This window comes from Lepisma saccharinum, chromosome 2, assembly GCF_977018435.1.
Source record: "Lepisma saccharinum chromosome 2, izLepSacc3.1, whole genome shotgun sequence".
NCBI classification, from domain to species: domain Eukaryota; kingdom Metazoa; phylum Arthropoda; class Insecta; order Zygentoma; family Lepismatidae; genus Lepisma; species Lepisma saccharinum.
Genome location: NC_139230.1, coordinates 28,266,628 through 28,288,412, shown reverse-complemented (window position 1 = coordinate 28,288,412; position 21,785 = coordinate 28,266,628). Strand labels below are relative to the sequence as shown.

Here is a 21,785-nt window from a genome sequence, read left to right as displayed (position 1 = left end):
AAATGTAGATGTGCTGCATATAATGTAGCCTAAAACATATTGTTCTTATGTCTGATTAAATTGTGAATGGATAAACTTTGTGGCCAAAATATTTCTCACGAGTAATTAATGATTTTTATTATATTGGTTGCCTTTGCATATGTACCATTATTCCGATTCATTCATTACATATTTTTCTGGAGAAAACTCGCAAATATTTATCGTACGGAACGTCGGATTTTTAAAAATTTCGAATCCCTACCAATAAACTTCCGTCCTGCACACTTCTATATCATTAGTAATGTGGTACTGTATTTCTTTATACAGCACATTAGTCCATTGGGTCCAAGTGTTCATATTAAAATTCAGAGGTTTAATCTCTCCCTCATGCAAAACATGGGTCCTGTTTGTGTATACCAAAACTAATTTTTCTAAGGATTTTCTTAATGTACCGCTTTCATGCATACAAACAGAAATGATGTAGCGATAAGAGCTACAAGCAAAAGTCTTGGAATATCGTCTGCAGATCGTCTGCTTGTTGTGTACAAAGCATGGCAGATTGTGATGAGGACGTTGTGTATGAGGTAAATAGTATTTGCTGTTATTAGGTGCTTAATAATGAAATACATAACCACTTTTTATTTCTGTCGTGCTTGTGTAATATCTTAAAGTCGGAAATTCTAAGTTTTCTCTGCGGAAGCAATTATTTGTTCTAAAATGGAACGCAAGCGAGCCGTGACGCTTAACCTTCTGAATGCATATTAAAATTGCATGACTTAATAACGAGCACAGTTGACCAACATACAGCTGATAACTTAAGCCGTCGTAAACATAATGATGACTTGCTTTAGAAACTCTAAGGAACACCTTATCTGACCTGTTTTCAGTTCACCATTAGTATACCGCTGAGAAGAACGAATGCTTCGTGCTTCCAGCCTCTTTTAGTGTATCAGTATCTGTTTCTTTTGTGAAGTTTGAATGAGAATGTCGTCAGTAAGTGTCAGTTTAGCCTGATGATGCAGCCTCTTTCGGAACATTCAACATGCAACTCTATCGATCAGATTCAGGAATCGAATCCAGTATGTAGCCATGGTTCTATCTTATGATATGGGCTATATATTGTATTTTTTTTACTTTGTATACAAATGTATTTCGGTGTGTGTGTGTGTGTGTTTTTTTTAAAGTGCTATGAATTATAACTTGTTACTAGTGTCATGTTGATACCAGTTGCTTGTTAATAAAATAAACAGTGGTAAAATATATGAAGGTACACTGAAACAAAAATTTCAATGGTTTGTTAGGAATTGAGATAAAATTTGCTAGTGTCACTTTATCACTTAATGAAAAGACAGTTTAGGCTGCAACAAATAGGAGAAATCTCGGGTGGATATGCTAAGTCGAGAGAACCTGAAAAATAAATTTGTTTCATATATTTATCCTTTTCCACAAATATGTATTTAAGTTCACATCATTCACAAGACCATAAAGTTTCCAAAATTATAATATGATTTTGAATTTGTGTAGCCTTTTTGCAATGTGAGGAACTATTTGTATGGGTTCCCCTTGTTCCAAATTCAAACTGTGTAATTACGATATCACCATGTTACACTGACATTTTCTACGTGTGTATAAGCACATACTGAACAGGCTTTCTGATTACTTACTGCTTTTTTTGTGCAGAACAATTCATACCATCTCAATTGAATTGTACACATGTGAGTAGGTTAGGCACATCAGGTTTGAGGGCTCTTAGCATTATAATTATGAATCTACTCATTTACAGTGTTATTATTTGAACTTTCCTTCATTTCTTGCACATGTATCATGTATGCTTGATACAATGCTTTTATGTGCTTTTATACAGTCCTTCAGACAGTGGTAACTTGTAAGCAGTCACATGCACAACCTATTTTCATAGCGTAAGTGCTCACAAACTAATACTTTCTACAGGTCTGTTCACCAGCACATATTAAGCAGCCACTCCAAGCATTGATTGCTGCCATCTCTGCAGCTATATATTTAGTTCATTTTGCAGAAATAGGTTGAGTTTTTTTTTGTACATATTGCATAGATTTGTGGTTTTTGTGTGAAATTATTATTGCTCTATCAAAATGCTTCTGTTAGAAGGTTAGCAGATTTGCCATAGTGTCTCCTCCCCTTCCATCATCTCTATTATGTGTACAGAACATTATTGAAACTGAAGAAGTATCAGATTGGGTCTCCCCGATGATCTAGAGGCACAAGTGGTTCAGATCTCACTTTAAATTGTAGGTCCAGTCCCGATTAGTCTTCCTGTGCATAAAGTGGGCTTAAAACCAAAACTTCAATTCTCACCTGCTGCAGCCAAAAGTTTTGATTTGAAGTTAAATTTTTGGTGCTTATACATGTGGGGACCCAAAGGAAACCAGAATCATTCTCTGGTGGTCAGGCCCATTTGTAATACATGCTTCCACCGCTTTGTAACTTTCTTTTGATGCCTTCTGCATCAGTCTGCTGTCTGGTGTCATTGAGTGTAGTCCTGGTACCACATAGTAAATTATTTTGTTTAGCACCTTCCGCTTGTTCGTCGATTTTTGTGATGGCTGCAAAGTTTGAACAACGTGTGGCTTTGAAACTCTTGTTTTCTGTTAGGAGAAACAGCAGAGGAAACAGTTGTAATGCTTGAAACAGCTTACAAGGAAGCTGCTCTGGGGAAAACACAATTTTTTTAGTGGTTTTCCCGCTTCAGGAATGCAGACCAACCTCGCTCAGGGCGACATGTCAAGTCAATGCTGATTGCATTTTTCTGATGTAAATGACGGTAATGGTTCCAATTGTTTTATGATTTCTCCTAGCACAAAGACTAATTATTGTAGAATTTTGGAAATTATTGTCACATGAAATTTGAACCTTCCTTAAGGCAATGAGCACTGTTTGGTCAAAAAAAGTTATTTATGTTGAAAAAAACAACTTGAAAATTACCTTACGCACTTCTCATGGACAAGATATTCTCCGTCGCCAAGCAACAGTAAATATCGTAGAAGTGTGGGAATGAATGTAGAAGTAAATCGGAACCTTAGTAGAATGCATTTAGGGACTTTATTTTAATGATAAGGGAACCAAACCTAACCTGCCTAACCTAACCACGATACCATAATGAACAAAACCTTAAGTAATCGCTAAAACTCTGCAGTATGTGCTAACAGACGTACATCGAAATCGAACCATGTAAAAATTGTATTCGTAGCATGATGAAATCACAATAAAACAAAAGGAACTTGGGCCTAAATGACATTGTTCATGCAGAATTCATTCGTAATGGTCAAACTGATTACCAAGCATTTTACCTACAAGTTCTGAAACGTTTGCATGATGCAGTGAGACGAAAACGTCCCAAGTTGTGGCAAAGTAGGGAGTCACCATGACAACGTGCCAGTGCACAAAGCTTTGAGTGTGAAACAATTTTTAACTAAAAACAGCATGACCCAGCTTATCCACCTGCCATATTCACCCAATCTCACTCTGAGCGACTTGTTTTTATTCCCCTGAATGAAAAAAGTCCTCAAAGGAAAACATTTTGTGGATTTGGAAGAGGTGAAGGAAAAAAAAACGATGGAGGCATTAAGAGACTTCACTTTGCAATAGTTTTAGAACTGCTTCGAAAAGTGGAAAACACATTTAGACCAGTACATTACATCAAATGGATAGTACTTTGAAGGAGATTAAATTTGTTGCACCTAAAATAAATACCCAATTTTTTATTATAAAATTCCAGTTTCTTTTGGTTCCCCCAACATACAAACTCAAAATATACCTCACCTACTTAGATCTTTTGAGTAAACAAATAATATACCTACTGTAAAATCTAAAAATGTGTAAAATTTTTATTATATTGATCCATATGTATTTGAAATTCTGAGATATTACTATTAATATTACTATTTTCAGGGTAGTGAACTTCATAAATATCTGGTTGCTAATGGATTAACAGATTTTGAAGTTGTAAGTCCAAGTCATGACAACATTCCACACAATATTGGATATGACAGGAGTGTTCATAGAAATTGGAAATACAAGGTAATGTAATAATATATTGCTTGTGAAAAGAGAGAGAATGATTAGTTAGAAAATAATATCTTTTTTTGTTCTTTTCATAATTCCTGGATTTATGTGTCATTATTTGACATGGACGTATATATAGAAAAGGAGAAGCATGTTTCCATGAAATAAAGTTTTCATTCTTGCATCTTCTCTTTGGTACAAACTTTCACAATATCACCTTAGTCCAGAATTATGACAAAACCAGTAGCGTATGCAGGATTTTATCAAGGGGGGAGGGGTTATTTCTAAAACTTTCTCCAGTTTCACACTACCATTTTTTTTATTATACTTTAATTAAATAATAATACTCATAATTAATTAATAAAACTTATAATTAATTAATTAGCTGAATTACTACCAATACCACTACTACTATTAAGTAGTAGAGATCTACATAAATATAGTATTTATGAAAACAGTAGGACAAAATTACTTTCTAGTCATTCGATTTTTATCAAATTCTGGGAGAATTTTTTTGTTTCTTTGTTACGAAATAATTGTCTGGTCAACAAGGTGAGACATTTTAAGTGTGAAGAAAATCCACAAAAACAAGAAAATATATTAAAATACATTGAAATAATCAAAGTATGGAACTCATCAAGGAGCTGCAGTGGTCTGGTCGGTAGAGCATCTGAGAACCACGTGGGAGATCCAGGTTCAATTCCCAGAATTGGTTGGAATATTTCCGGCTTCTTCCTTGCACAAATGTCGCCAATAATTCACATCTGGATTGTCTCGCTGTTCTTACCAACAAAACGTTTTGCAATAGTTAAGCTTATTGTTGTTTGAATAATTGTCTAGTCAACAAGATGAGACATTTTAAAGAGAGAGACATTCAAATGTGCTGCGGTAAACAATGAGAAGGCGGACTGGTGACTGTATTCTTGTCCGCCTAGCCTTTGTCTATACATTAGCCACTTACAACGAACCAAGAACTTTCTTTAGTTAATTCTCATTGTTCGCACAAAAAAATATATGTTCATTGAACGCTGGTGTGCGTAGAGGGGTGGCTGATGGGGTTACAGCCCCTACCGAAATTTTGCGAAAATCAGGTCATAATTATTTCCCACGTTGTTCCCGCATAAAACGGCTCTGGGCTTCATCCAGCCTCAAATTAATGGGTGCCTGAGGGCAAGCCTGGGAGGTAAGGTGCCCGAAGAGTGGTGATGATAACATCAAACAAAATGGCCGGTATTGAGAATGTGTGTGGCCCTACCCCCCACATTCCCTAAATGAGCCTTCATGACATGAGCTATATGCACAGGGAATTTACCTTTACCTATGCATGTAATATTATTTTTCGTATAATGCTATCTTGCATAAAATGGAAACAAGTGTGTTTCAGATATGATTGACCAAATATAGTATTTTTAATAGCCTCAAATAAAAAGAAAAAACTTTGTTCGCCACTTGCCACAGTTACTGACAAAGTTAATAAATTCAAAGTTGTACACTCACATTAGGTGCAAAAATCATGACCCTTTATCAGTTTAAGATCATCTTTGGAGTAATTGTTTTATTATAGACGAAAGCACTTTTAGTTCATCTTCTAATTCAGTAGCCTTCATGTGTTAACATTCCAGCAAGTTTTCTACACTTTTCAGATGAAAGATCAGATGGCATGTCTTTATGCTTACTAATATCATAACATATATTGAAAAATTCACTATGATTTTTAAGCTGATCAAATCTTTCTCTTAGAGCTCTCTAGGACCTGGTAATAAAAGTCAACTTTGTACCTTTTTGGTGCATCTTCAACAGTTTCATCATACTGAAACTGCTTCTTCTTTCGATTTCGGTCCTGTACAGTGTTGCCCATCTGTGGATCATTTATATCTAAATTCAATGCCAATTCTCTATCATCAACCGGGACTCACAGGTCGCCGCCCCCCGATGCCTCCACAAGTGGAGGGAGGGAGGCCCTGCCAGGCTGCCAAGTGGTGTCTAAGAAACTTTGAAATTTTTCATCACTCCTACCTTTTTCAAAGTGCTGATATGTTTGCAAGAAATATAACAGCATCTATCAAATCGTAGATTAATGTTTTGAAGACATTTGCTCATTACATTATGTGGAGTAAAAAGTCCTACCAGATAACTTGTGAGCACAGGAGCATAAAGCCACACAACTGGTTTGCAATACATTGAGCCTCATGTGCAACCATTTGGACAGTTTTATTGTCGCCAATTATTTGAAGGAGAGCACCATAGACCTCTCCCACTTGATATCTCAACGGAGTTAAGGCATCGAATCTGCTTCCCCACATTGTGGCTCTCGGTGGTTTTCAAGTGAGACTACTGATATGTTCCTTCAAAACGATGGGTTGACATATATTCACTTCCAAGTTATATAATATATTATTATAACTTTCAAGTTTTCAATAGGCTTATTTTTTTCTTTTCTTCAAATTTTGCTGTCCTGAAAATTTGCTGCTTTGGGCAGTGGCATGGTTCGCCCCCACCCCCTTCCGCCGGCCCTGCATTTACTATTCCAGCCCCTCCCGAAAAAAAAATTCTGCATACACCAGTGTATTGAACATTGTTGCAACTGAGATACAAAACAACTTTTTTTCTCTTTTAAATCATAGTTGCCCTCATATTTTATTTTCAAGAATTGGTGTTTATTTTTAAGGCATTCACTCTGAAAGATGCATGTGTTTGGAATGCTGTGCTTTTCTCCGTGCTGCGTGGAAATAATAATTCAAATTATTATTATTATTAGTAGTAGTAGTAGTAGTAATATAATAGTAATTGTATTGTCCCAGATCTTTGACTGTGATAACTTGGCCATTTTGAATTTTTTCCACATCATTTTTCATAATATTTTACAAGCTCAAGGGGGGGGAGGGTTAAACCCCGTAACCCCCCCCCCTTGTGTACGCCACTGGACAAGACCCTTTCCATTGGGAATGTGATATGCATTCTTTACATTTCAAAGGATTATGTGCATATAAATGAATTGGTTATTGAGGGTTGTCGCATTGCATATTATGAATAATATGGAGCACAGATGCTTGAGGTAAATCTTCTATTCCAAGACATCTTGATCTATAGAAATCCTTGCTTATGGTTATGTTGGATTTGGTTTTGCAAATTTATATGTTTATTTTTTTATAATAATAATAATTTTTTCATGCTGAATCAAGTGCTGAAATAGATTCCACCCTGTATCTATTTCAATCACTATGAGCTTTTCTATCATCTGTATGTACTTTTTAAGCTACAGTTTCCTGTCAACATCCTGTTGCAGTAGTTCTTGCTTGATGTGGCTCACAATGGCCAATAAACTTTTCATTGTCACCCAAGTAATGCAAGAGATAAAGTTTAAAGAGAGTGTGATGGTATACTTGTCATATTTGCTGAAAGAAAAGAATCAATTAGTGGTCAATCATGTGGCTATGCAGGCCAGAGTAGCTCTGCACCAATGTTATCCTGCACTTGCCAGAATAAAAGTTTGGCCAAAAATGGATCTAATGTAACCACTACAATGCAACAAAAATACATGAGTAGAATTTGTGTGGTGTTGACAGTATTATTAAGATGCTTGATATTGATTAGATATACTTCAGTATGAATGGAGTATGCACTTGTCTTACCCACCATGTGGCTACACCACAGTGAACAATTTAATTCCAGATTACATACAGCATGTTGCAATACTTAGAATTCTGGTTTCCAGTCTCTCCCAAGTTTTGGCATAAGTGTTCAATCTTTCTTATACATATATTGTCATTCATCCTCATTTGTAGGGCCTCCCCGAAGGTGCAGTGGTTGTGTTGTCACCTTCTAATCAAGGTGTTCCAGGTTCAATTTTCAGTGGAGGCACATAGTGGTTTGAATCCCACTTTAAACTGTAGGTCCAGTCCCAATTAGCCTTACTGTGCATAAAGTGGACTGAAGACACTAACTCAATCAATGAATCATTCTTATTTGTGTTTTGTTAATTTTTTACCTTTCTAGGCCAATCACAATGAAGATAAATAGTGCTTTGATGAAGAAACAAACACAACGAAATGTCCTTGCTTTACCCAGGATTAAAACATGGGACTCCTGGCTTCACAGCATGCTTGAACTTTGATTAAGGGGAAAACAATATGTTAAGCCTTTAATTTCAGTAATTGCTTCAAACCAACCATGTGCCATTTAAAATTTATTGTCTGTGATAATATGGAGTGGCTCTATACACATTCAGAACATGATAATGTGGTATGAACCTCAGTTTCTGTCTGAGTGGAGTCCTCATCTGATTTGATAAGGATATGATTTACTATTGTGGCATGGTTTTCTTTGAATGTTTGTGCATTTATCAGAATGCATTTGCAGTATTTGATTTGTTTTATTTATTTTCAGGAACTCTGGGAGATGCTAAAATTCTCCATCTTCCAATGGCTGGTATTCATTCAAGATGGTGTGTTTGGAAGGTCTGAAGTAAGTCAGTGTAACATGCAGTCATTTAAGAAAGATATATTGTAGAATAATTATTGGATATTTCAATTATTGTTTTCATATATACACAGTATTTTCAAAGATATATTTATACTCATACATTCTGAAGAAGAATGTGAGTGCATTCAAAAATTTCAGATACATGTCTACAACCTATGTTTGAACATTTATGTGTACGTATGTATTTACATTAAAGAAGGAAGAAAGAAAACACTTACAGACACTGGAAGAATTTAAAATTTTGCAGCCGCATCTTCAGATGTATAAGATGCGGGAGTGGAAATTTAAATTCTTCCAGTGTCTGGTGAGTGTTTCCTTTTTGCTTGTTATTTAGCTCTTATGGTTCTCCTTCCTTTGATCTACAGGGCCTCCACGATGGCGCAGTGGTAGCATCATTGCCTTGTAATCAAGGGGTCCCGGGTTCGATACCCGGTAGAGGCACATGGTGGTTCAGTTCCCACTTGAAACTGTTGGTTCAGTCCTGATTAGCCTTACTGTGCATAAAGTGGACTTAAAACACCAAATCAATCAATCAACCAACCAACCAACCTTTGATCCACCTTTACATTAATGCATATACATACTTATATAACTCTCGTAGGCTTTCATTTGTAGCTGTATTTATTCACAAACACATTAACATGAAACAAAGCACTCAAAAGGTTAAGGAGATTTCACACTGAAGTGATGAGCGAAGTTACATTTCTCTAGAAGCAAATGCAACCTTTCTTCCCAGAGTGCCTCTCCAATGGGATAGTGGTAACACTGTCAGCTTGTAATCAAAGAATTCGAGGTTCAATCCTTGATGGAGGCACAGTAGTTCAGGTCCCTTGAGAACTAAAGGTTCTACTTGCATAAAAGCAACATGTACACTGCCATACACTTTCATGCCTTTAATTAAATGAAACATTGGATAAACTGTTGTTTTCTCTAAATGCATGCTATCCACAAGTGCTTTCATGCTTCACTCTTTTTGAAATAACATGCTTAATCAGGAAAACCGAAATGGATAAAGAAAGACATTTAAGTGGATGTAAAGGAGAATATAATGAAGAAATACATCAGCGTTCAATCTAGAGATACATAAGCTAAAGGTGTTAGAAGATTGTTTGGTAATGATGGTATCATGGTAGCATACAACCCCCCACTCAACATCAGGAAAGTGTTTAACAAATGTAAACATTTAGAAAATGGGGAGATAATGGAAAATCTGCGAGTGTATAAAATAAAATGAGGAACATGTAACAAAAGTTTTGTATGTGAAACAATCAGTTCTTTTCAAGAAATATTCAATGAACCAGGTTCAGTGAACATGTGATATTCACCAGACATCCAGTAGGGGACTTTAGTCTGAACTAATACAAAAAAAAGAAATTGAATGAAAAGTCACCAAATCAAGATGAATGTGTGAACAACGAGTATAAGAATTAATTACAATGAGAGCAAAATAGAGAAGCATGGGCTGAGTTATTAAAAAAAATTCAAGAGTAAAATTTTCCATTTCTTGTCATGATTGTTTACCAACTACTTGGGTGAGAAGGAAGAAGGGAGGAAGGAAAGTTAACAGACAATATTAGCTGATCCGGTGTTACTCAGATTTTGTAACATATGCTTAGAAGGAAATTCTACCAATCACCTTTTTTGACTGAACACTCCTTAGTTTGTTTTTCCTCTTTCATACGAGGTGTGGCTAGAAAAAACCGGACTGTTGCTACAAAATCTTTTATTGGTTATTTTGTACAATACAAACATTATCCCCTTCAAAGTACTCCCCTGCACTATCGATACACCACTCCATATGAATCAACCATGTTCATGACCTCCGTCGCTTTTGTTTTCACAGATTCTATGGTCATAAATCTGGTTCCTTTCAGTGCTGATTTGACCTTTGGGAATAAAAAAAAAGGTCGCATGGAGCAAGATCCAGTGAATAGGATGGATGTTTTAACACTGTGATTCTACACATGGCCAAAAAAGCCTTGACTGACAATGTCGTGTGGACAGGAGCATTGTCCTGATGAAGAATCCATGACTTGCTTTTCCACAAATCAGGTCTTCATCTTCTAACTCGCTCACGAAGGCTCATCAGCACAGTAATGAAATAATGTTCGTTGACAGTCTTACCTTCAGGTACCCAATTCGAATCACTTCACCGACATTTGCAATGTTGGATTCCGTTTTTGACGTGCAAGGCCATCTAGAACGCGAGTCGCCTGCAATCACTTCTCGTCCACCTTTAAACCTTTGAAACAACTGAAACACTTGTGTGTGTGATAAACACTCATCTCCGTACACTTCCTTCAACAAACCATAAGTTTCTGTGGCGGATTTTCCGAGTTTCATAAGAAACTTCAGATTGATACGCTGTTCCACTTTCACACTTAACTTTTTTTCCGACGGAGCATAGATGTACGGTTTACTTCGTCTACAAGCTACAGCGGAACTGAGCTCCGCGCATCTTGAGCAATCACACAGTCGATAGGCAGGATATCACGTTATACACTCATGCACCACTTGACCTTGATGTTTGTCGACATCAACATCAATCCGGTTTCTTTCTAGCCACACCTTGTATTTTATCATTTTTAGTCTTTTACCTATTGACTAATTTTGTAGGTATTTTTTTTTTTAGCATTTTAAACTTCTTTTGCCTGCCAGAAAAAGGCCAAAGGGTCTAAATGTTGTATTGGAACCCAAAAAAAAATACTAATTTAATATTTTTCTTATTGTGAAAAAGTGGTTATGTGAACCTTCAATAAAGTGTTAATATTTTTCAGTATGATCCATATCTGGGAGTTGCAGTGGACCATATACTGAATAGTCATCTGCTCTTTGAGGAGGATGCTCAACTAGTAGAAAATGTAAAGCCTGATATAAATCATGAGGCAAAGAAAATATACAGTTCCAGGTTAGCCTTTTTTGTTTTGTTTTTAATTTAAACTTCAATTACAGTTTCTAGAATATGATATGTTCTTGCTGACCCAATTAATATTTAATGCTGAGTATTTTAATTATGTGAGCTTATTATAAACATAAAAATGTTTAGGTATCTTTATGATAACTATGATCTATGTGGATGTGTGGCCTGGGTCGAATTAAATATGTGAAGTGTCTAATTAAAATTGTTCAAATGGTTTCAAGGGGCCTGTAAAAAATCTTAATTTATACGTCTGAGATCCATTTTTCTGTCTAGTGTAGAAATTAGACCATTTTCTGGTGTTTCGCTGATATTGAATTGAATTGAATTGAAAAGTCTTTTTATTTACTACAGAGCGAGATTCAGCCTTGGGCTGCTCTACCACCTAACTCTGGTGAATAAAAGTTACAATACATACATTTATAATACTGAATAATACTGAAATCAAATAACATAACATGAATGAATTTGACATAAATGAAAAATAATAAAATTATAACAGAATACAATGCACATTAACACACACACACACATATACACACGTGTACATACGCAATTTCCAAATCGATACTAAAATAGTATGCATACAGGATGAAATAAATATTCGTTGTGTCAGATAAGTGTTTGCAAAATACATGGTTTTACTTTACTTGATTCCTGTTGCTTAGCCGTACGAGCTAATGCTCGATTGTTGTCTTTGCAATAAAAATAATACGACTTGTTCTTTGAAGTTTTTGGGTGTTGTAACAAAAGAAACTTAATCGGGAAGAGCATTCCAAACCTTTGCAGACCAGAGGGAGAAGGAGCCTTCGAAACTGACAGCAGAGTGGCGGGGAATGTCGATTTTTCGCCGACCTCTAGTATTGTATGGATGTATGGAATTTCTAAATGCCAGTTTCTCGTGGAGATAGCTAGGTGTTTGCAATTTTAATACTTTATATATTGTAGAACACTGATGCAGAAGGCGTCGCCTAGACATGTTAAGGATTTTGTATGTATTGAGCAAGGGTAGGATGTGCTGATTTCTCCTGATCGACAGAACGTAACAAATGCAAGAATTCTGTATTTTTTGTATTCTGTTCGATATTTTACGTTGTAAATTCATGCCGTACACCACATCACAGTAATCGAAAATAGGATATATTAGAGTTTCGATGAGATATAATTTCGTTTCTTTAGTGGAAAAGTCTCTCCTCCTGTAGAGTGATCTCATTATTGTTAGCGCTTTTGTGCATTGCGCTGAAATATGCCCTGCCCAGGAAAGTTTGGGATCAAAAGTAAGGCCTAGATTTTTAACGGTTGGTGCATAAATTATGTTTTGGTTTTTAATTTTGATGTTAATTGTATCATAATTTACTTTTTCAAGATAATAGTTAGAGACTAAAATTGTGTATACGCATTTATTCTGGTTAATTGCGAGCCCATTTGCAGTGAGCCACTTGTTAAGGGTATGTAAATCATTGTTTAGATTATCTATCTTGTTTAACAAATCCGATGGTGATGACGATATCATCAACTGCGTATCATCCACGTAACAATGTATATTACAATGGCTGATGGTCTTTGATATATCAGCGACGTATAAGGTGTATAAAAGGGGGGCCAGAATGGAAACTTGCGGGACTCCTCCGTTTAATGTTGTCGGTGATGATCCAGTGTCGGCAGGGTAAAAAACCCTTTGTCTTCTTTCGTGTAGATATGATTGGAACCAGTTTATTACAGGCTTCGAAAAACTGTAGTATTTCATTTTTGCTAGGAGAAGGTTATGATTGACAAGATCGAAAGGTTTAGAAAGGTCTAATAATACTAGTATAGTTAGTTTTTTATCGTTAATCGAACGTAAAATATTGTTCGTGACAGATAATAATGCCGTGGTTGTACTATGAGAAGTACGGAAACCTGATTGAGAATCAGGTAAGATTTTATATTTTGCAATGTACTCTTTTAATTGTATAGATACTATCTTTTCTGTGACTTTTGAAAATATTGATAGAATGCTGATTGGTCTTAAATCGCTTAGAGAGGTTAACGTCTGCTTTTTGGGGAGCGGAATAACTCGAGCTTCTTTCCATGCATTTGGAAATTGGCTGGTTTTCAGAGAAAAATTTATGGTATGCATGAGTGCCGTAAGTATGAAGGGAAGGGCCAGTTTAAGCATTTTGCACGTAATGTTGTCCACTCCTGCAGCATTTGATTGAATACTGTACACTGCCTTTTCAACCTCGGAATCTTGAACCTGGCGAAAGGATAATTTTTTTGCATCGTTTTGAAAGAAGTTCTCTAAGAAATACTTGCACTCCTTTGCAATAATGGCGTTGTCTCGAGGAACACTGTCGTAGACATTTGCAAAATGCTTACTAATTTCAGAGGGACTGCTCAGGTGAGGCGGAAGTTCTCCCGCGTTCCGTTTGCTACCGATACCAATTGTTTTCAAGCTATTCCACATATTCTTTGAATTTCTCTTGTTATTTACAATAAAAGAAAAATAAGCTTTCTTCTCTTGCCTCGTAACAGAGGTGGTAAAATTTCTTAATCTTTTATTTTCGTCCCAATGTAAAATTAATTTGCTTCGGTTGTATTTACGCAGTGCACCATCCCTCAGTTTCATGAGCAGCTTAAGATTATCCGTTAGCCACGGCGCTGGCTCTTTCGTCACCCTAACCGTTCGTAATGGGGCGTGAACGTTAAACAGGTCGACGAGATTTTTCTCAAGAAATTCTATTTTAGAATCGATGTTTCCAAGTTTAAACGTTTCATTCCAATTGATGTTTACAGCATCTAGACAAAAATTTTCATATTCAAATTTCTTAAAATCTCGGTACGTAACGTACTTGACTTTATCCCTGGGTTTTGCGCAATGCAATGACACGCTCGTCAAGCAGTGGTCTGAAGTTCCGATTGGACTCGCGATTTCGAAAGAAGATACAATGTTGGGGTTGTCAACAATTATTAGATCTAACAATGTTTCGGAAGACTCTGTTATTCTAGTGGATTTATCAATCAATTGTGTTAAACTATACGATTTTATAATATCTTTAAGAAACAGGGTCTCCGCTTTTTGTGTGTTGAGCATGTCGCAATTAAAATCGCCTAGCATAAGGAAAGTGTCTACACTGGCATAGTTATCTGAAATAATTTCTTCTATGATGGCGAGATTTTTATAGGGTACATTTGGTGGACGGTAAAACGTGCAAATGCCCAGCTTTAAGTCACTTACACTAACTATCATGCTAATATATTCAATATCATTGGCTTCGTATGGTCGGAAGTCTACGAATTTTACTGCCAGCGCCGAGCGGATAAATATGGCAATGCCCCCGCCTTCTTTCTTGTTTCTGTCGTTACGGAAAACCGAGTAACCGGGGATGTTGATTTCGTTCGTCCCGTCTGCGCTACAGAGCCACGTTTCCATTATTATTACGATATCGTAAGCACGTTGGCGTACCACGAACCTCAGTTCGTGTATTTTCGGGATTAAAGAACGAACGTTTGCGTGTGCTATGCTGAGGTCGGATAAATTAGGCAACCTCTGCTTCCGAACCAGGGTGTCGTGGGTCTTTGACCTAGTAACGGGGGTTGAGACTGTTTGATGGTCAGGCGGGTAGGAGTCGCTCTCTCTCATGACGTTTTCACCCATTCTTGAAAGAAAAAGGCGCTACTGTTTCTCCTTCCCTCCCCTCTCTCTGCGGCCGATCAGAATACGTAGCTGTGGGGACATTCTTTGATCAAAAAAGCGAACAATATATCAAGGCAAGCACTTACCTGACTTACAGGAAAATTTCTAAGACACACATCCAGGTTATTTCTTCTCTTCATCGGGTGGAAACGAGTACACAAACAACGACACACAATCACACACACATTTACACACGCTATTGCTTGAGACGAAGACACAAACCCATAATATTTTAATGGCAAAATAGAATTAAACATATTTAGATTATTAGTTTTCATGGCTCTTGTAGAATACACTTCCTACGAGCGACATAGGAGGCACTTGCTGCTATCCCAGAGTTTTTTTTTTTTTTTTTTTTTTTTGTTTTTTTTTTCCGCGTATTACGGCTAGATTGTTTTACAGGTTTGATAGTTGTCTACACGATGTGACATAGTGTTTCGTGTTACCTTTCCTGACCACTATTTTCCCATCTTCCGTGTACAGTCATGGAAAAAAGTTCTTCCCCATAAGGCTTTAATAGGAGCAAGTAATGCAGGAGGGTAGGCAACACATATTGCACCCTTCGATGATCGGGTGATTTTGCCTGTCTTAACTCCGAGAAATGTGTTCCACGCGAAGGTCAACATGACAGGAAAGCAAAGAGGGTCACGTGACTATTGGTTACGTGGAGTGTTGTGCTTCTCCACGTCCCCAGTTCTTGATCCACATTGCAGAAAAAGTAGAGCTGCATGCAATATATGAAAATAGGTTGTTTTCAACTACACGCTTAATTATGATTTTCCCAATTGTAAATCTATCAGACGTGTCTCCCGATTTAGTCCGGACAGTCTTTTACTTTGAATTCCTGTTTGTCATAGGCGTAACTTGACGGGAGCAGAAAGGGCATTTGTAACCCCCCCAAAAAATCAGGTTTCTTAAAGCTGCTAAAACAGGAATTAAATAATATGATTTGACGCGTCCAAAAAAAGTATTATATTGAAAGATTTTTCCCAAATACGTAGATAGAAATTTAATACTTTGAAAGTGTCTCAGATTTGTTTATTGTCACAACTTAGTGTGGCACAGGTCTACTACAAAAGTGGAATTTCGTAACAGAAATATGAACCCACTCCTTTTATTTCGTAGCCGATTTCATCTTGAAACTGAAATTAAGAATATTAGTTAACAATGTCATTGGTAAACAATAAAAAAATGTGTTAGACCCAATTCTTTAATACCTTATCATAATCTTTATCGCAAGTTTAAATTTTGTTGTAAGTCCACTTTATGCAAAAAAAAAAAAAGGTAAAGTTCTCACCTGTGCTTGGCGCTACACCATGAACGCGTATAAGGGGTGTGGGGGTAACGCCCCACACTTTCTTGATTCGTTCGTGAGTGGGGGTGATGTGATCAGCATCACGCCCCTGACCGCCTTTACCCCCAGGGTTTCCCCCAGGTACCCATGTCATTCGACGCTGGGTGGGCGCTGGGGCCGCTTCCAATGTTAGAAAAGTTCCCGGGCTTGAACCGGCCGGGAATCGAACCCGGGGCCTATAGCATGGTAGTCAGACGCGTTACCGACTGAGTCACCGGCACAGATAGACTAATCTGAAGTGCATACAGTTTAAAGTGGGATCCGAACCACTATGTGCGATCACCTGGTATCGTACCCCAGACCCCTTGATTACAAGGCCTTCCACTACGCCATCAGTGAGGCGCACACAATCTTTGTATTTCGACCTTTTTAAACCTATATGTATCGTATAATAGGTTGTTTAACGTTGTTATGCCTCTATGGATTATACAGGGAGGTTATTTCAGTCGTTCACCGTCAGACGGTCGGCCGTCGAGCGCCCCGTTCATGCAACAGTTCCCGGCAAATTGACTTACAGGAAGTCCGTAACAGAAACCGCTTGCTTTGTAATGTTTCCACTTTTCACAATTACAGTTACAATTACAATTGAAATAAGCACGTACCTTATCGCAAGGATGCTGGAAAAGGTGTCCTCCCAAATACAAATATTTCTGGCACCTTATTTCTGACATCTAATCCTAGATTAGACATCGCTACTTTATCCTCAGTTTTTCGCGACAGCGCCGGCAGCTTATCGGGGGTCGGGGAGTTGTCAGCCGCGAGAAGGCGCTTCATACTGAACGAACCCAACACCTGTCGCCAGTGATGCCAACCGTAGGGACATGTCCCTACGTATAGGAGACTTTTACTATATTTCGCCCGCGTAGGGACAGATTTTACCAAATAAGGGCAAACTTAGGGACTTTTTTCAATCTTGAAAAAACAACATTTTATTGTGCAAAGGTGCAAAGCTTCCTCGCCAATCAGTTGCACTTTCTTCGTGCTCGGTTTGGAATGAATGGATTAGTTTATCTGGATACTTTAGCGAGGAGGAGAACAAAGAATTAACCAACAAATCTCCATCAGAATTTTGAAACATGTTATCGGTTACCAAGAACTTTCAAGGCAAGTTCATTTTTGAAAACATTTCCACTCTCGCGAAAATAGTGCTAACATTGCCACATTCTAACGCGGAAACGGAAAGAATATTTTCAATGTTAAGTGATACAGAAACAAAAAAAGATAAATAAAATGGGATCAGAATTGTTGAAGACTGCAGGAAATACAGCATCACCAACCAATATCTATCTCTTCACAGCAGCGGCATGTATGACTTCAAATAACATAATCAACAGTAAATGACTCAACGTTATTCATTAGGGGTGTGCGGGATCCCGAAAAGTCAGGACCGGGATCGGGAAAAAATTTCCCGTCCCGATCCAAACTTTTCGGGATCCCAAACAGTGGGGAAATACCGAATGGTCACTTTAAAAAGTCGTTAATTCTCGACGTTTTCTGCATTGTAAGTTTCTGGAACTTATCGGAAATTGTAAGTTTTTATTCTAGAAATGCAAAAACAATCACTTAAAGTGAAAAGCAAATTTTTTCGTCCCGAATGTCGGGATTTACAAAAATTCCCGTCCAGACCCAAAAAATTCTGTCCCGCACACCATTATTATTCATTAAGGCAAGAATTTACAATACCGGACCATTCTGTAATTTCTATGCTACGTCTTATACTCACGAAATAATTAGTCGTGATGATTTATCTCAAGTTAACATGTTGGGGTGAGGTAAAAAAAAATATTCATTAACGTGAAGAAGTTGTAAAATAAGCTTTTCAATTCTCGCAGTGATTCTCAGTATACAAGTATGGTAGCCATATTTGTTGATATGAACAATTGACGACGTTGGCAATTAGTTACGCTGTCTACAGCGTTGCCACACTGTTGATTTCATACTTGGAGAGCATGGATCGTGTAAGAATGGCGGAAGAGAACAGTAAAAATGTTGTAAATGTTGTACAGATTGTTAGGTGGAGTGTGCAGGAGGATGGCCGTGGGCTAATTAATAAACTTATGGATTTCGGTATATTGCCCAAAGAAGATGCTTACATGTGACAGCGACAATCACGATGTAGAAGAACATGTGGAGTGTGGACTGATTTGATTACAGGTAAGTTTGGCAATAGTGCATCGATCGTAAAAGTGCAGGATACGAAAATGGCGTCTTCGATGATGAACGTTTGCCGTTAAAGTGCTACGAAAATAAGATTTTTTATCGGTTCGTAATCACAATTAAATCAAAACTATTCACGTATAGCCCCACTGACCATTCTAGGTAAGGTTAGGTTAAGTTAGGTTAGGCAAGGCAAACATAGTTAAAATTTGGGGTCGAAAAACCATGCACGGGTAGCCCCACAAACCATTGACGAATAGCCCCACGAACCATTCAGGTAAGGTTAGGTTAGGATAGGATAGGCAAACATAGTTAAAATTTGGGGTCGTAGTAATATCAGGAATGTATATTTCGTTTTTTAAGTATTGGAAACACAAAATCTTCCGGTAAATAATGAGCAATCGTGCCGATCGCGGACCACTCAATTTCACTTATTTTGCAATTTCTACAGGTGACCCCCAAATTTTAACTTCAAATTCGTGATTATAGGAGGCCTCAATTAGTGAGTATGCGAAATATTACAAAAATCGGGGAGGGGTCCTGTATTGTAAATTCGCTCCTCCATTAATTGTGTAAGCACCGAGCAGAAAGATTTCGTAAGTAAATGTGTATATTTTATCTTCTGTTTTGCATGCTCATGAGGTGTTGTTTTTTTCAGTCGCTTTACTTGGCTTTACGTGTTTGTAGGGACATTGCCGAAAAATGGTTAGCAACACTATCGGCTATCAGACGTAGTGAGTGTACCGTACCCTCATGCACACTTCAGTTTGCGTTTATCAGTACGCGTGTTTTTTATACTGTTTTATTGAGTTAGTGCTATTCAGTGCTAGTGCTTTATTGTGTGTTAATTGTTATTCATTCATTAGTTATGCCGCTAAACAAATATAGTCTTGAACAAAGAGTTTTTAAGTACGATAATTACGTGAAAACGAATTCTTGCAGAAAAGTGGTCAGGCAATTACGACAGACAGGATCTCTTGAACCTAAGAAACGTGTTGTATTGCTGTTGAAGGAGGTCATTTTCAACATCTCTTATAACACAGGAGGTTAGTGATCATCATTATTATTATTATTACTATTAAATATCATTTTAAGCTTTCGGTTTGCTTTATGCGCCGGGATGCTGTCTTCTATTTCTGTCAAACTGAGGATAATGTCAGAAATAAGGTGCCGGAAATATTTGTATTTGGGAAGACACCTTTTCCAGCATCCTTGAGACAAGGTACGTGCTTATTTCAATTGTAATTGTAACTGTAATTGTGAAAAGTGGAAACATTACAAAGCAAGCGGTTTCTGTTACGGACTTCCTGTAAGTCAATTTGCCGGGAACTGTTGCATGAACGGGGCGCTCGACGGCCGACGGTCTGACGGTGAACGACTGAAATAACCTCCCTGTATTTAGCCAGTATTCGAGCACATAGCGTCAGATTTCATAGAATATAAGCTTCTCTTCCATGTTTATGGTTTCCTGTCTGCAGTAGAAAAACTGGCAGGTTCCCATAGCTTTTCTTTCAATAGTCTTCCAATGGTTGCATATCATATCACTCAAATTTGATTCATTCGTTTCGAACACAATCCCCGATGGCGCAGTGGGATCGTGGGCGCCTTGTAATTAAGGGATCCCGGGTTCGATACTCGGTGGAGGAACATAGTGGTTCGGATCCCCCTTTAAACTGTAGGTCCATTCACGATTAGCCTAACAGGACATAAAGTGGACTTAAGACACCAAATCAAGCAACCAACACAATCCCGTTATTGTCCAGATTATCGAATCCAGAACCTTCGTCGCGAATAACATAGGCAGGAAGACAACGTGAAATAACCGAACAGAAACAGAACCTAAAACCTACATCGGATAGATTGGATTAAGTCGACGATACAGCACGGGTTCTGAAATGAAAAAGAATACGAAAGTTGAATGACCTCTATACGCACCCACTTTTCCTCCACTCAATGGGGAAGATATCCTTCTAGCTGAGAAGCCTTTACGTAGGAGTGCCCTGAGGGAACTTCAAGGTCAGGACGATAAAGTGTGCAATGACGGGACCAAAACATACGTCAGATAGCTGTGTTCGTCCTTATTTCGTACGCCATTGATAACTGGAACACGTGACCTCGTCTTTGGTAAAGCAGAAGCTTGCTTGCTTGCCACCACCCTTTAGTTCAGTGACCTTCGCCCGTAGTCAGCAAGAGTGAATGACTCACCATATACTTGTTGTCTGTGAGGCTACACAAGAATAGATATTTCGTCAGTGGCTGTAAGTATTGTTTCATCTGCAGTTATATCAGTTAACATTTCAATAGTTTCCTTCCTAATGGTTACGTTAGTGATAAACATGTAAATTAGTTCTCGAGAGTTAACGTTTTATCTATTTGAACGGGGGATTTTTATACAGCCTGCATGTATTATTTTTTCCTGAAACAAGAAGAAATTCGAAGACGCAAAAAGAGTTGTATAAGAGTAGTTAACAAAAGGAAAAAAGAAGAAGAAAACGAAAATGTAAATGCTGAAATAAATTAAGGTAGAGATCGAGTGAATAACATTTTGTCATGGGGACTCCTCGATGGCGTAGTGATAACATCGTCGCCTTGTAATCAGTGGATCCCGGGTTTGATACACGGTGGATGCACATAGTGGTTAGTATCCCACTTTAAACTGAAGGTCGAGTCCAGATTAGCATATCTGTGCACCAAACCAAAACTAAGAAAGAAATTGTCACAGTGTAAGAAAATTTCATGTTCAACCAGATACGAAACAAAAGGGAATAATATATTGCAGGTTGGAGTTCACATCTGTAGCATCTAACCAGCACAATTATGAATCGCAACATATCGTATCAGATCCATTTTTATTATACATGTATGATAATATAAGAGAAGTAGAGGAAAGAGAAAACCAAGCGAAACACGGACGCCTTCTCCAGAATTTCAAATCTCGTTACATAAGGTTCTGGGTTGGAGTCCCGAACAGGCATGACTTTCTTGTTCTTGCCCTTTTATCTGCTTCATTTCATCATAATTCATCGTTATGGTTTACCTGCAGGGGAAGAATAATGACAATAATTGCCAATACAAAGCCAATGACAAACAGAACAACTCGATTACGGAGGTGCCAAGGAAAAACGAGACTTGACAGTGTCTCCGTCTCTCGGTTTGTCGAATTGAAAATTGCTCTCCCG

General features: G+C 37.6%; 1 protein-coding gene across 2 annotated transcripts in view; it reads left to right on the top strand.

The window, feature by feature from the left end:
* Positions 1–400: 400 nt before the first annotated feature.
* LOC145983970 (vezatin-like) overlaps positions 401–21,785 on the top strand; it is a 72,772-nt gene continuing 51,387 nt past the window's right edge. The window contains exons 1-4 of one of the 2 annotated variants that reach the window (XM_083117196.1): positions 401–563; positions 3,907–4,035; positions 8,407–8,484; positions 11,280–11,410. In XM_083117196.1, the coding sequence (XP_082973322.1) occupies positions 531–563; positions 3,907–4,035; positions 8,407–8,484; positions 11,280–11,410 (371 nt within the window). In that variant the 5' untranslated portion in view covers positions 401–530. Of the gene's footprint in view, positions 564–878; positions 1,059–3,906; positions 4,036–8,406; positions 8,485–11,279; positions 11,411–21,785 lie in introns of those variants that run through there. The other variant, XM_083117195.1, reaches the window with a different exon arrangement.